Source organism: Sorex araneus, chromosome 1, assembly GCF_027595985.1.
Source record: "Sorex araneus isolate mSorAra2 chromosome 1, mSorAra2.pri, whole genome shotgun sequence".
NCBI lineage: Eukaryota > Metazoa > Chordata > Mammalia > Eulipotyphla > Soricidae > Sorex > Sorex araneus.
In genome coordinates, this window is record NC_073302.1 from 124,108,481 (window position 1) to 124,124,400 (window position 15,920).

At 37.7% G+C, this 15,920-nt stretch overlaps 1 protein-coding gene across 2 annotated transcripts in view; it reads left to right on the forward strand.

Annotated features, from left to right (window-relative positions):
• The window catches only part of NIPBL (NIPBL cohesin loading factor), a 212,128-nt gene that overhangs the window by 161,340 nt on the left and 34,868 nt on the right, over positions 1-15,920 (forward strand). For both annotated transcript variants that reach the window (XM_055123811.1, XM_055123812.1), the window contains exons 30-32: positions 2,389-2,523; positions 4,290-4,388; positions 5,776-5,829. In XM_055123811.1, coding sequence (XP_054979786.1) covers positions 2,389-2,523; positions 4,290-4,388; positions 5,776-5,829 — 288 coding nt within the window. The remainder of the gene's footprint in view (positions 1-2,388; positions 2,524-4,289; positions 4,389-5,775; positions 5,830-15,920) is intronic.

A 15,920-nucleotide genomic window follows, 5' to 3' on the forward strand; every position in this document is an offset into this window, starting at 1 on the left:
TCTGCATGTTCCCCTAAAAGCTTAATTGTGACAAACCAGATAACCTGCAAATGAACCCAGTCATTTAAGTCTTAAGAACAAACTTAAATACTCTTTTTTGAAATTTTGTATGTATTTTAAATCATTTCTCTGAAAATAATAAAAAAGGAAATGTTGATATTATTTAATATCTGTAGCATCTCAAACTACGCACCCATATTAATTCATTAGTACAAATTGAGATATTCCTGTAGTTACAAAAATTTATCACCTTTAGACTAGTATCAGAATATTGTATAACAGTTATAATTACTCTCATCTTTAATTAACATGAAATCTTGGTTCAAGCAAATTTAAGGACATAATGGAAGAGTTTTTCTTCATATAGTGCTATAGTCTTCTCTAATGCAGTGTTTCTCAATCTGGGGAACTTTAATGAGGATATAGTATGGGACTAGGGAGCTAATTTGTAAGACGTTGGTGCCAAGATAGCAAGCAAAATCAGAAGGTAGTCACATTCAAAAAATTCTTGAGAAGCAGTGCTCTGGAAGAGTCTGTAATGTCTTCTCTAGCAATTTATCCAAAAGTATTCCTTGGTTGGGACAGGGCATAATGAAATTAATTTTACACATAAAGTGTCCAGTGCTTTCTATTTATTTTTGTTCTTTTTTGGAGGCCACACCTACAATATTGGATAGCTACAACTGGCTCAGCACTCAGGGCTCCTCACAGTGTTTGAGGGGATCGTGTGGTGCCAGGGATGGTCCTGAGCACCACACTGTTGAGTCAAGGAATGAAATGTCAGGAAGAGGCCTTCGGCCACCAGCATCAGTGGCTATGGTTCCTAAAAAAATTTAAAAGGGGTTGAGCACTGTCACCTCAGGTTTCCATTACTGTTTTAACAACCCTTTATCCTTTTGTCCCTATAAGAACAACAGTGTGTTCTCAGAATTTGTGTTTTTTGTTTGTTTGTTGTTCGTTTTGTTCATTTCTTTATCTTCCGATTGAATAAAATCATGTATTTGTCTTTCCCCATCTGACTTGTTTCACTTAGTACATTACTCTGACCTTACTGTAAATGGTAGGACTTTGTAATATTCAATAGATGAGTAGTATATTCTATTGTGTATCAATAATAATCACATTTTTCAGGGGACATGGTATGAAGAAGGACTGCCATTAGTGCTCATGTAGGCTAGGAGGTGTTCCTGGTGATTCTTGGCTCTAAGGGTTCAGTGCTGGGACCTGGCAGTGACATACCTAGTGGTGCTGAGGGCCAACAAGGACATTCTGCTCTGGGACATGTACTCCCCATGGAGCTGTTTCTCCTTCCCACATCTTCTTTATTCAGTCATTCATCAGTGGACCCTAGATTGTTTTCATATCATGACTGTTACAAATAATGCTTTAGTAAACATTGGAGTCATATATATTTCTAGTTAGTGTATTAATATTTAGATAAACAACCATGGTTTGATTTCCTTATAGTCCCTAAGCTCCGCTACAGATGTGGTCCCAAAAAAAGCCAAAATAATTATAGTTTTGAAAAAACATAGTTACATTACCTCCACCATCAAAGTGTATAAGACCCTCCACCATTATACTTAAGTTATTTCTAGTCTGCCTTTTTTATTCTCCTCAGTTTAGTAATCTTATATTTGTAAGTCAAGGATTGGTTATCATTTGATACTATTCATTGTTTTGTTTGTCTGTTTGTTTGTTTGTTTGTTTACCCGTTTCCCTCTGACTTAACATCACTGAACATGATTCCCACCAATTCTGTCCAGGTTGCAGCAAATTGCAAGATTTCATCTTTTCTTATAGCAGAATGGTAGGATTCCATTATGTATAAAACCACTTTTTGGTTTTTTTATGCACTGGAATTTACAATACCGTTCAAGAGGATACATGTGTATAATGTTCTACCGACACATTCTTCACCAGTGGGTTCCCCCTAACGCCCACTACAGCTTGTTTTATTCGTTCAGATATTTGGTTGTTTTTATATCCTAGCCAGGGAACATTGGTGTGTCTATGACTTTGAATAAATGTTTTTGTGTTTTGATTCCAAGAAGGTTTGGGTCATATTTAGTTTGGGTCATATATAGTCTTAAGGGTTGTTGTTTTTGTTTTTGTTTTTGTTTTTGTTGCAGTGCTGTGGATTGAACCTAAGTCCTAAAATATGTGAGCTATGTGCTTTACAGATCTGCATCCCTGCCCCGCCTAATGTGTGCACTGTGTGTGTGTGTGTGTGTGTGTGTGTGTGTGTTTTAAGCAGTCTTCATGCTGATTTCCATTAGTGGTCATATATACTTCTTGGTGATAACTGTGTTCTAATTTCATTTTATCAAATATGCATAATAGCTCTCTTGATTCTTTTGATATTTAAAAATGGCTTTCTGTTCTCAGGATACTGGTATCAGTGTCAGGAAAAGGGTAATAAAGATTCTAAGAGACATCTGTATTGAACAACCAACATTTCCAAAAATTACAGAAATGTGTGTAAAAATGATTCGCAGAGTTAATGATGAAGAGGGCATTAAGGTAAGATGAAACATTCACTACTTTAAATTTTTTTATTGTTTTTAATTCTATAAATGTTTGATATTATTTAAATTTGTTGACTTAGATGCATATAAAATTTTCCAAGTGAGGCTGGAGAGATAGTAACATGACAAAGGTGCTTGACTTGCAGATAGCCAGCCCAGATTTGATCCCAGGCACTGCATATGATTCCCCTGAGTGATCCCTGAGCAAACTAGGATTAATTTCTGGTCACTGCTTGGTATGTGGCCCAAATACCAAAAAAATGTTTTTTCAAGTGAATCATTTTACTTTATAATAGACTAAAGTGAAGAAATACATTCATACTTCACTTCTAAATCTTATATTAATAAAAGTTTTACTTTTACTTTTTTCAATCACTTTAGCAATTACAACATTTAATGTCATTGTAAACATTGTCTTAAACAGAGAAATTATTATCACACGCAAGTTTGGGTTTTTAAATGGTGTGCACTTGGTTTTCTAAATTATTAAATACTTATTGAAAGTGTAATCCTGACGGTGAATTTACATACAGAATTATCTATATGTTTATTTTTGTTTGTTACAGCTTCTCAAAAATTAGTAAAAATCTTTTAAATCAAAAACTTTGAGAGGCTGGATCACGCATTTGCCTTGCACCCAACCAGTCCAGGTTCAAAAATTGGCACCCAGTAAAATCCTTTGAGTACAGAGCCAGGAGCTCAGCCCTGAACACCACCAGGTGTGCATCCCCTCCACCCCCCAAAAGAAGCCAGTGAAAAAGACAACTTTTTTTTTTTTTAATTTTTATTTTATTAAATCACCATGTGGAAGATTACAATGCTTTCAGGCTTAGGTCTCAGTTATACAATGCTGAAACAACCATCCCTTCACCAGTGCCCATATACCACCACCAAAAAGAAAAAAAAACACACACAGTACACCTCCCATCCCGCACCCCCACCCCCCGCCTTGTAACTGATAAGTTTCATTTTACTTTCTGTTTACTTTGGTTACATTCAATATTTCAACACAAACCTCACTATTGTTGTTAGGAGTACCCCACTAGAGTCAGACCTACTGTGAAGACAAATGAAGGCTACTGCGGCCGCGTGGTTTTGAATTTCTGTACTTGAACAACTAAGTCCAGGGAGATTTCTTCCAGATATTGGATCATTGCAGGCTTCAAAACCCAATCTGTGGTCGTCTTAATATGGCGGACACCTTGCCCTTCATCCCCAGAGAGAAAGAGGCGAGAGAGAGAAATACCTTTCCTCTCCTGGGCGGGCACGGGGCCGAGGCTTAGTTCTCAGGCTGGAGACATTCTGCGAGGAGTTGCCCATGCCGAAAGAGGTTTTGCTGGGTCTGGATTCACGCTCGAGCAGCTGCGGAGAGGCCGCACATGTGTGCGGCCCCCGGGATCACATCTCGGCGGTGGGAGGGGCCGGTGCCTCCCACCTTCCCAAGAGCACCCTTGTGTCCTTTTGCTGCAGATTTTGTGAAAAAGACAACTTTAAGTGTTACATTAGGCAGAAATTGAGCTCATAGTTGTAGTATCATTGAAGTCTTCACCAAATTGAAAAGGATTACAATTTTGAGATACAGTCTTTGCATAAAGAAGTAAGAATTCATACCAAAATAGTTTGTGGTTAGTTACATGTTAATCATGTTAATTTATAGTTTTGAGTAATTACATTTATAGCTTTCTTTGCACATTAATGAGAACTTACAATTGAAATTTCTGACATGTTATACTTACCTAGTTTAATTTTTTTTTTCCCTAGAAATTAGTAAATGAAACATTCCAAAAACTCTGGTTTACCCCAACTCCACACAATGACAAAGAGGCAATGACAAGGAAAATTTTAAACATCACTGATGTGGTAAGGATTGAAACAAAGATACAATCCTTGAGGGTGCAAATTTAAATGAGGTCTACTTCGTATTAAAAAGGGGAGTGATAATCAGGATAGTTGGTTAACCTTTTAAAATTGCTTTCTTGTGGACATACTTAAGGGATGAGATTGGTATTCCTACATATCCCATGTTTTGGCATTCACTGTTAAAATTCTTTAAATTCGTCCAGTGATTGGAAACTGAAAGTGAATTAATAAATTATAACTCAGGAATAATAACTTGTAATGAGATAGTACTTCTTGTTTTTCAGAAAATATTATGTTTCATTATGTTTAATTATGCATTGTACCCAGATTGCTTTTCATATTTCAAACATACTTATCTTATACTGATTCTTTATAAAATGATGTCTTTAAACCTGATATTTAGGGAAAAAATGAGGAAGCACTGTATACAGTTTAGACTTTATATAGTTTTCTGACAGTGTATGATTCAAGTTATTGATTAAAATAAATTTAATTTCAATACATTGTTCTGATATTTATCAGGATATGTTAGAACTTGGGGAAGTGTGATAATACAGTGGATAGGGCATTTGCCTTGCTTGTGGCCTACCCAGATTCAATCCCTGGCATCCCGTAAATATCATGAGAGTGATCCCTGAGCACCGAGCTAAGAATAACCCCTGAGCATTACTGGGTATGGGGCTGCCCCTCTCCCCCTTTTTTTCCTGAATTTGTCTTAACATTGGTAAATTATTGGCTTACTGAAAAGTTTACATAAAAATAACTTTCTCACAGGGGCCAGGAGGACTGGTCAGTGGTTGAAATCTTCCACCAAATCGGGGGTGGGTGGGGGCGGAGGGTAGGTAAGACAGCCAAGGGACCAGTATGACAATAATAGTTGGAAATGATCACACTGGATAAGAACTGAGTGTTGAAAGTAGGTAAAGGGATATGAATTGCAAACCACAGTGCCCAAAAGGAAGAGGGGTGGGCGGGGCGGGAAAGATGGGGAGGAGTTGGGGGAGAGAAGAAAAGTGCCTGTCCTAGAGACAGGCTTTGGGGGGAGGAGTTGGGAAGTGGTGGGAGGAAAACTGGGGACATTGGTGCTGAGAAATGTACACTGTTGGAGGGATGGGTGTTGTTGGAACACTGTATGACTGAAACCCAATCATGAACAGCTTTATAATGGGCTATCTCATAGACCATTAAGATATATTTCTGCGGGCTAAAAGAAAAGAAGATATATATTTTATATATAATATAAAGATATATAAACATATATTTATATATATGTCCTTATATATTATATATAATTTTATATATCTTTAAATATACATATATAAAGATATATATTTTACTTTGCTTTTTAATCTCAAACTTCGATGGTTTCACCTTATTTCCCCCTTAGGTTGCAGCGTGTAGAGATACTGGCTATGACTGGTTTGAGCAACTCCTTCAAAATGTGAGTGTTATTTTGATTTCTAATAACACATAGCATGAAATTTATTAGTTCATTTTTTTGTAGAATTTATGAGTTTAAAAAAAACTTTCAGTTGTTACACTGGATAGTTCTGTTAACTTCCCTATTTGATTATTTAATTGCTCTATATAAAAATAAGTTTTCTAAATTACTAATTGAGATGGCATCTTCCAGCATCTAAAGAAATAATATTACAGGGGTTAAGTCACATAACTTCTATGTCCAGTCCTGGTTCTATCCCTTACCCTCTCCTGGGCCTCCCAAGCATTGCTTGGGAAGGTGAGCCAAAAATGAAGGAAAGAAATGTTCTCTCTTTTTTACAGAAGTTTGTTTTATCTTACTGCTATAATATGATTATAGACATTGAGATCTATAAGTAAATATACAGGCTGATTATGTTTTTACATTATTAGATTTGTTATAAAATATGTGGTAATGCCTATAGCAGTGTAAAATTGAACTATAGTGTTCTTTTAAAAGTTTCATGAATGGAAATTGTATGTCTCTCTCAGTTTTCCAATTTCAGGAATTTTTAGATAGATAAGATCAACTCACTTTAAAAAGTGCCAATTTGGAGCGCCAGAGAGTACAGCAGTAAGGCGCTTACCTTGCATACAGCCAATCTGGGTACAATCTGTGGCATCAAGTATGGTCCTGAGCACCACCAGGAATAATTCCTGAGTGCAGAGCCCTGAGCATTGCCGGTGTGGCCAAAACCAAACTAACAAAAATGATCAAATTTTTTCCAGTCTTATTTTAATCTTTCCCTTCTCCACCTTTATTTCATTTTTTGTCTAGAGTACTTTTTTGTGGGGTGTAGGGGCAGCACACCCAGTGATACTCAGAGGTTATTCCTGGCTCTTTGCTCAGTAATCACTCCTGTCAGGGATCAGAAGACCATATGGGGTCCCAGAATCTAACCTGGGACATCCGTGTGCAGGGCAAGCACCCTATCCTCTGTACTATCTCTCCTGTCTCTTGTCTATGATACTTTTTAAAATAATTCGTGCCTATGATATAATTTTATCTATTTTTACTCTAATATACACATTTAACAGAAGTGACTTTAAAAGACACTCCGAATACCATTGTTACCTATATCTGAATAAATCTTACTAAATTTATTGCGTCATTCCTGGTCAGTGTTCACAGTGTTCCCTGATCATATCTAAAATATATTTTTATAGTTGCTTTGCAGTTTTGGTTGATAGAGCTCTTAAGTTTCAATCTATAATAGTAAGTTCTTCACTTCTATTTTCATGCCACTTAAATGTTTTCCTATAGAATATTCCACATTCTGTATTTCTTAGATATCTTTCTTTTGGTGTCATTTAAGTTGTTTCTCTATCCACCTTCTTTTTTCTTGTAAACTCTTGATTAGTGCTATAGACTTAATAACACTGAAGTTCAGTTTTGGGGTAGAGGCCCAGAAAATTTCTTAAATGGTATTTAATTTTAATGTATCACCACAGGAGGCATATGTTTGTCCTATTTTCAGTGATCTTTGAATTTAAGTTTTATTATTATGACATTTCTATTCAACATCTTTCAGAGTTGGTTTGAATGCTGATTAAATCTTTTTTTTCTGCTAGATGTTGCAAATTTTTTTCTAATTATTTTGTTACTTCCCATGTAATTATCTATGGTTCCTCATTAAATAAGAATCTTATCTTGATTAACTACTTAGTTACTGTGAAGTACAAAACAGAAAAGATAGGGGAAATACTGGATACTTTTCAGTTTTCAAAATTATTAAGCTCTAAGTGCAATTAGTATATTTTAATGGCATTAAGATTGATCTATTTTAATATCATTGTGACTGATAGATTTTTATGTTTTTAATTTTTTGCAATTATAATTTTTTTATTTTAATTATTTTTGAAGTTCAAGTTGACCCTGTCTCCTGGACAGAAATTCATTACTCTTTCCCTCCACCCTTCCCTTTGTTGTTATAATAGCTGGGAATCATACACTTGGTTGTGGGTGTTTTTTGTTTTTTATTTTCCGCACTTGGTGCATGCTTGGAGAGTCTCACACAGGTTATGGTGTACCAGAGGTTATCTACTTTTTCTGTAGTGCCAGAGGTCTCATTTCGTAGTCCCATGATGGGTACGTAAAATTTTATGTCGATTTTTTTGTTTTGCAGAACATCTACTGCTGAGCTACATGCCTAGGTCCTTGATACATAATATTTAAGCATTTTAGAACTAGCAGCTCAGCAAGCTGGAGCATACCCCATTCTTTGCATACGGGAGGCTAGGTTTGATTTCCAGTACTGTGTGGTCCCCTAGTATCTCCAGGAGCAGCCCACGACCATGCAGCTTGAACTGACTCTTGAGTACTGCCAGGTGTGCCCTCCCACACAAAAGAGAGAGAAAATCAAGTGCTGCTCATGTTAATTAATTTTAATTCAAGACTATGTCTTTTTTAGTTTATGATAAAATATAAGCAATGACAAAAAGGGGGTAAACATTATTTTATCTCTTCCTAGCCTTTGTAATTAAAACAAGATTTCTTTCATGAAAGAAATTTATACTACATGTTTTAAAGGACCAACTGCAACTCTATGCAGCAACACTAATAAATAATAAACACTTTGCAGAAAGAAGCGCACAGAGGCGTACGTACTATAATTCCATTTTATGGAGTTCTAAGAGAGGCAAAGCTAATTTGTATTGAAAAAAGTCAGAATAGTTGCTAGATTTTGAGGATTATCTTGGAAGGGACTGTATTATGGTTCTCCAGAGAAGCTGAATTAACAGGATAGGAAGGGAGGGAGGGAGGGAGGGAGGGAGGGAGGGAGGGAGGGAGGAAGGAAGGAAGGAAGGAAGGAAGGAAGGAAGGAAGGAAGGAAGGAAGGAAGGAAGGAAGGAAGGAAGGAAGGAATTATAAAGAGTAAAGAGATAGCTCATATGATTGTGGCAGCTCTGAAAACTCACAGTCTGCCATCTTCAAACAGGAAGCCCAGAAAAGACACCGGGTGGAGATAGATCTCTATCAAAAGGCCTGGACCAGAAGATCTAATGGTTAAATCTCCTTCCAGGAGCTGACAATTAGTATCTCAGCACAGATAGACTGAGAATGATAAAAGCCTTCCTTTCTCCATTTGTTCTAATCTGATTCACAACATAGTGGATGATGCCCACCACCTGGAAAAGGGCAGTCTGCTTTACTGAATCTACTGATTCAAATGATAATCTCATGAAAATAGTGTATCCAGTACACCCAGAAAAAAATTCTACCTGGATATCTGAAACAACCCTGGAATTGGTGAAGTTGAACCATAAATTCATCAACTTCTTGCCAAATTTGAACTGTATACATCACCTTAAACTTTTAGTCTCTAAATAAAGATAATGACAAGGTCATAGTTCCTCCTTGCATAGTTCCTCCTGACTTCCACAAAATTGAAAATGTGGGCCAAGTGGTAATACAGTATGTAAGATGCTTGCCTTGCACTTGGCTTACCAGGATTTGATCCCCAGCACCATATATGATTCCCTGAGCCCTACCAGGAGTGAAATCTGAGCAGTCAGGAGTAAACCCTCCGCACTGCTAGAGTGGCCCAAAAACAAACAACTGAAAACTCACTAACCTCTTCTCATAGTGATGTTTATTATTCTCCTTGGTGTTCTATAACTTTAAAATATTTTGTAGTCAGATTAGCAGTGTTTAAATATTTCAGTATGAATTCAGTATATCTAACGTCACATTGTAGGGGAATAAGATTAAATAATATATCTGTGTGCATGCTGTTTGTTCATGTTCATATTTGTGAGTATGCATGTGTGTGTAAGTGTGTTCATAACAAAATGAGTAGGAAATAATTATAGTAATTAAAAGTCTTTATTTCCCTCTCTTTTTTTTTCCTAATTATTTTTGGGGGGATGCGCACCCGGCTGTGCTCAGGGGTTATTCCTGCTTCTGCTCTGTGATCATTACAAGTGGTGCTGGGGATTGAACTAGGATACACCACTTGCAAGGCAAGTGCCTTAAGCCTTCTAGTATCTATCTGGTCCCAACTCCTTTTATTTCTGTAATATCATATCTGCTATTCATAACTGCCTTCCTTACCGCCCACTTCTTTTGCAATCTTAAAGTATCTCGGCTGGTTATGACTCTTTTTATGAAGTCTCTGTGCCATTAGTAACCCTGTATTGGGTTATTGTGCTTCTCCATTAAACTTATTTACAAGGCATGTTAATATTAAAAGATACACTATAGAATCCCCTGTATTTCAGGTAAACTCTTTTTTGTCTGTTGATTCAGTGGCATTAAGAGCTCAGTGTAGGTGGGTATGAGTCTTAACTTCTGGTTCAGTGAAATCATTGTTGTTACAGACTGCAAGGAAGAAGGCAAATTAGCGGGTATAGAGGTTGGGGACATTTGGTGTCCTTCTTTGTGTGTTCACAAAGGGCAGCGGCGCTCTATCTCTCCCTCTACCTGCGTTCAGTAGTCTCATGCCACTTCCCCCTCCCCAGGGAGGCTGATGGTGATGGTCAGGCAAAGGAAGGAATGAGTGCCAGGCTGGTCGGTATCAATTGCAGTTTATTCCAGTCTCCATTTCCCTTCTGCTTCTGTCTCTCAGCCCCTCGGATCTTACAGTCTTAGTTTATATAAGCAATCACATAGGGCGGTAACACAAAGGTGGGTTGGAACATTAACAAATCAACAAAGAGAGGTAAAACCACTCCTCAAGGACAAAATCTCATCTAAGGAGATTATTCTAGATTACTAGAAAATCTGTTCAAGGGTGGGATCCAAACAAGGGTATGTCACTTTCTTTTTTCCTTGGCTAGTAATCAACTTAAATAGTTGTAAATCTACTTCTAATATTTCTAGCAATGTCATTCTGTATGAGCACAGTAAGAGATATAAACTTCAAGTTTGGTTCTTCCTGGGGACATCTCACTAGACATTTCAGACCACAATCCTCAGGCCAGGTTAATCTTCCTAACCCCGGCAGGGTCCTAGTCTCGTCGTTACTTGGATCATGATAGCATTTGTCCATGATCATGCCCTCAACTTGTAGTTGAGTTATTGTGGCGCTTTGGCCTGGCCCATTTCGATGCCAGGGTAGCTCAACAGCTTGCCCTGGGTCTATTCAGTCCCTCAAAGTTGGGACCCTGCTTTTGGGGTGCTAGGAACTAAAGGCAACTGAGTAGAGAAAGCAGATACCCGGGAGTAAATATTATTCGGAGTCAGTCAACTCCCAAATTACAAGAGCATCATATAAACTGTCTTCCTGTGTCCATACAGAAAGGACATTGCTTTAAGGTAAAGTATGGAAAAGAGAGAAAAGCAATAATTAACTTACAATACAAGTTCAATGTCCTAGAAGGATCTGATCTTACAAGTTAACAGAATCTGATTAAGGGAAAAGGTGATTAACTAGTTGGGGAGGAGAGCACAGAGAAGAGTTTACAGACAAACAGAGGAACAGGAGTGTTAGAGCCAGCTTAAACCTAAGCTCCCTGTGGCAAGGAAGGACTAACCAATGTTATCCTAAAATGTTTAGAGCTATACTCCAATACTTTTTCTATAACTTCTTACTGTAACTTCATTGCTTCTCTAGGCCTGCTCTTCCTTAATCACATATGTACTACTTATATTTAATAATAGAGTGGTGCTATGCATCCCCAACTTTATGAATTGGTGGGGTTGATAAGACCCTGTTCATGAACTCAGCTTGCATGGTATTTGGTGACATATAACTAGATATTCGGTATTTACTAAGAACCAAGAGCTGTTTTTTTCATAAATAATTAACCATGGAAGACAGTAGGTAGGACTGTATTCCTAAACCTTGAGGGACGAAGTTGTGGCGTGCCAAAGGCTTCAGACAGTTTCCCGTTGCCATTTCAGGAACCATTGGATCTGCTGGATCATATGACCCAATCAGTAGAGCAGCTTGGCTAGACAACTAACAACTTATTGCAAAGCCCTCTTTTTATTTGTACCAGCAGCTTTTGAGGTTACTCACTAAATGGACTGAAGTAATGCTCCCAAATAAGGAATTTGTTGCTAGCTAGAAGTATCCTAGTAGCTTTCATATATCCTTTCTCACTATAATAAACCTTACTCAACAAACTGAAGAACGAGTACAGGAATTCTGTCAAATGCTGAATATATCATTTCTAATTATGTATATTCTGTAAGTGTGAAAAACAACTATGAGTTATTCTCCACTGATACCTGCTTCTGTAAACCCCTATTCTGATTGGTGGGCTACAGTGATATTTTGAGTCTCCTGAAATTAGCATTAGGTTAGAGCCGGTGTCAATTATTCCCTAAAAAGTCTGATTTTTTTTTAACCCCACTGTTCATTTAATATGGTTAGAGGTTGTAGTTCCCTTCGGGAAGATTTACCCATGTAATTTTCAGTAGTTTAGCTGATTCTTTGCTCAGGATCCCTTGAAGATTGTTAAGGAATTCTGAAAATTCATGTGTTTTGTCCTTATAATGAACTGTATGAAATGAAGGATAGTAGATCATAAGGATAGAATGCTCATGAATTTACTTAGTGCCCTTCTAAGAAAGATATGAGAAAGATTATATCCCTGCTCTCTCGACACTGTGTGATCACACAAGAAGATCACCATACACATGCTATAAAGAGTGTCTTGGCTAGAAACTAACGGTGCTGGCACCATATTCTTATGTTTCCTAACTTTCAGAACTCTGAGAATAAATTTTCTATTGTATAAGCCACCAAATTAGTGGTGTTTGTTATAGCAGTTAACAAAGATAGACATTGGTACCAAGAAGTGTGATGTTACTAACCAAATACCTAATAAATTGTAGTGACTTAGAACTGATAGAGAATTGAATTTTGAATCAGTAGGGACTGGTAGAGTTTCAAGGTATATACTAGAAAAAGCTCATATACCTTTGAATAAACTTTCAAAGCAGTTCAGGTGAGTACTAGGAAATAAAAAAGAGCTTATCTTTCTCTGCAGTAAATTTATGTCTTAGAAAATCATAATCATGTAAGAATCTTGGTAGAAATATAGTTTGATAAAACTCATTTTGATGACATCAGATATAAACGAGGAGCATGCAGTTGGACAACAGAGTTAAAGCAATCTTTTTTAGGAAGTGGCAGAGAACTTAATGCAGTTGTATTGTTCTAGTATTTGGTAGTATATAGAACTTAAAGTGATAAATTTTAATATCTACCTGAGATTACTAAGGAGGTATTGAAGGAGCAGATTGGTTTCTCTTGCCTAAGTTATAATAAAACTGTCTCCATCAAGCAGTGAATATTTTTATTTTAAAGCTTATTTTAGTCATGCAGTTTATTTTAATCATGCAGTTTATAGTATTATATATCACAAAGGAACAGACTATTGATACATATAGACTATTGATTGTTGAGATAATTCAGCAATCAAAGCATTATGCAAAACAAAGGCAGTCTTATACAAAATAGTGTTTATTGTGATCACATTTATATGAAGTTCTAGGAATGTTACAAATAATCTTCATTGAAAAAAAATCAGAAGAATGGTTCCTGGGGCCAGAGATTGGCTGAGAAGAAATACGAAGGAGGCGCTGGAGCAATAGCACAGTGGGTAGGGCGTTTGCCTTGCAAGCAGCCGACCTGGGCTCGATTCCCAGCATCCCATATGGTCTCCCGAGCGCCGCCAGGAGTAACCTTGTGCAATGCCGGGTGTGACCCAAAAAGCCAAAAAAAAAAAAAAATACAAAGGAACTTTCAAGAATGATAGTAATAATCTATATCAGTGGTTTGAAAACCTTTTAAGATTAAGGCTTTAGTGTCATTTACTCTGAAAAGTGGGGTTCAATACTTTGTTTTTATCTGCTCTAGATGGTTCTGATGCAACTTAAAGGGGAGAACTCAGTGGTAATCTGAGTTGTGATAGTATAGTGAATGCTCGTAACAAAACTGAGTGCAGGGGTGCAAGGATATACTACAGTGGTTGGGTACATGTTTAGCATGCTCTCAAACTGGGTTTATTTCCTAGCATGGTATGGTGTCCTCTCATATTCTATAGCCTTTGCACTGAGCAGCCAACTGTTTGTCCAAGAATTGTATTGGGGGAGGGGTGACCACTGAGTGATAGTACAGCAGGTAGAACATTTGCCTTCATGAGGCTGGCCCTGGTTCAATCCCTGGCACCTCAGATGCTCCCATGAGCCCTGCCAGGAATGATCACTGAGTGCCCCAATCCCCTATCCCTCCAAAAATAGATTGCCGATGATAGACCCAGACCTGAAAACCTTTTGGTGCCCTGACAAACAAGAGAAAAACAGTGTTCAGTGAGGATATGTACATACGTACTTCTAAATTTTTTCTCAAAAGGGGAAATGCTTAAAAATACATTATAAGAAAGATATCTTTATGTATATGTTCATGTGCATGCATATGTCTGTGCATATTATGAGTACCAGGCTGATTTGACGTGTGTGTGTCCATGTGTACAGGTAGTACACGTGGATAGTACAGGTAGGCTGGAATGATAGTACAGGTAGGGTGTTTTCCTGCACACAGCTGACCTGGGTCCAGTCCCCAGCATGGCATATGGTCTCCTAAGCACCAGCAGGAGTAATTCCTGAGCATTATTATGGCATTAAAAAAAACTATCAACAGCTTTGAAAGTCATGGTTTTTTAAAATAGATTTATTTCAGCCCAAGGATTGGAGTGTATGCCTCTCATGCTGCAGGAGCTTTATTAATCCCTGTCATCATATGGTCCTCTGGTCCCAGACCCAGAAACTTCCCCTAAGCTACACTACATACCTGGTATAGCTCCAGAATAAACCAGAAAATAAACAAAGTTAAAGAGGTAGTTAAAAGGGATTAAGATGCTTTGCATGCAGCTGATCCTGTGTGATCCCATCTACTACATAGATCTACATTGCTTGGAGTGACCTTCCCAGTATTATGGCCCAAGTCTCCACCACATACATACTGGAGAGAGAGTATAGCCATAAGGTGCCTTGCACACAGCTGACTATGTTTCCATCTTCAGCACCATATAAGGTTCCCTCAGCCTGCTAGGAGTGATAACTTAGCACAGAGCTAAGAGTAAGTCCTGAAGGCACATCCGCTTATGACCCCAAAACCAATTTTTTTTTTTTTTAAGGAAGAAAGATAACATTGTTACAGGACCAGACCATTGGTACAGGACAGAGACCACTGCAGATTATGGGGATATAATGGATTTTTGTAAACAAGGCTGGGAAATTTGACTATCAATGAGGAATTTTTAAAAATTCATTCTTAATTCCACTTAGCAGTCAACTCTATATTAATTAAAGGGAATTTTTAAATGGTTAATAAAAGAGAAAAGATAAATAGGTAAATAGGTAAGTAGATAATGGATCATCTGGCTGTACTTGAGGTCTACACCAGCTTGATGCTCAGGGGTCCATGTGGTATTGGAAATCCCAAGACTTCACACATGCAGGTCGAGTACTCTGGCCCTAAGTCACATTCCTGACACGCCAAATCCAGTGAGGAATTTTGTTTTGGACCATACCTGACTGTTCTCAGAGGCTATTCCTGGTCTGTGTCCAGAAGTAACACCTGGCAATGATCAAGGTACAATATGCAGACCTTGGGATTAAACTGGGGTCTGCTGAAACTAAAGCAGAATGCCTTGCCTCCTGTCCTACCTCTCCAGCCCTTTATTATATCTTCGACCTTTGTGTAGGAACAAATTTCTGAACCAAGTAAAAAAGAAACTTTAACCTTTAAAAATGCATCCTCTGATTCTTACTTGAATCAGTAGTAGCCCAGTTGGCCAAGAATTGCCAGTGGGGTCCTCAAACTTGTGCTTAGGAGCACCGCCACCTCCCCCCCCCAAAAAAAAAAAAAAAAGAAGTGATCTGAAAGAGACCAGAAAAATAACTCAGTGTTCTATAGCAACCCAGCACCGTATGATCCCCATCAGCCCCCAGCACTACAAGGAATAATGCCCAGCGCTGGGCCAGGAATATTCCTGAACTTTGCTGGATGTATCAATAAAACTAAATAGTTATTTTAAATTGAAACAGTCAATGAACAGACATACATTGTCTGTTCTCTACAAATTTGAGGCATTTGT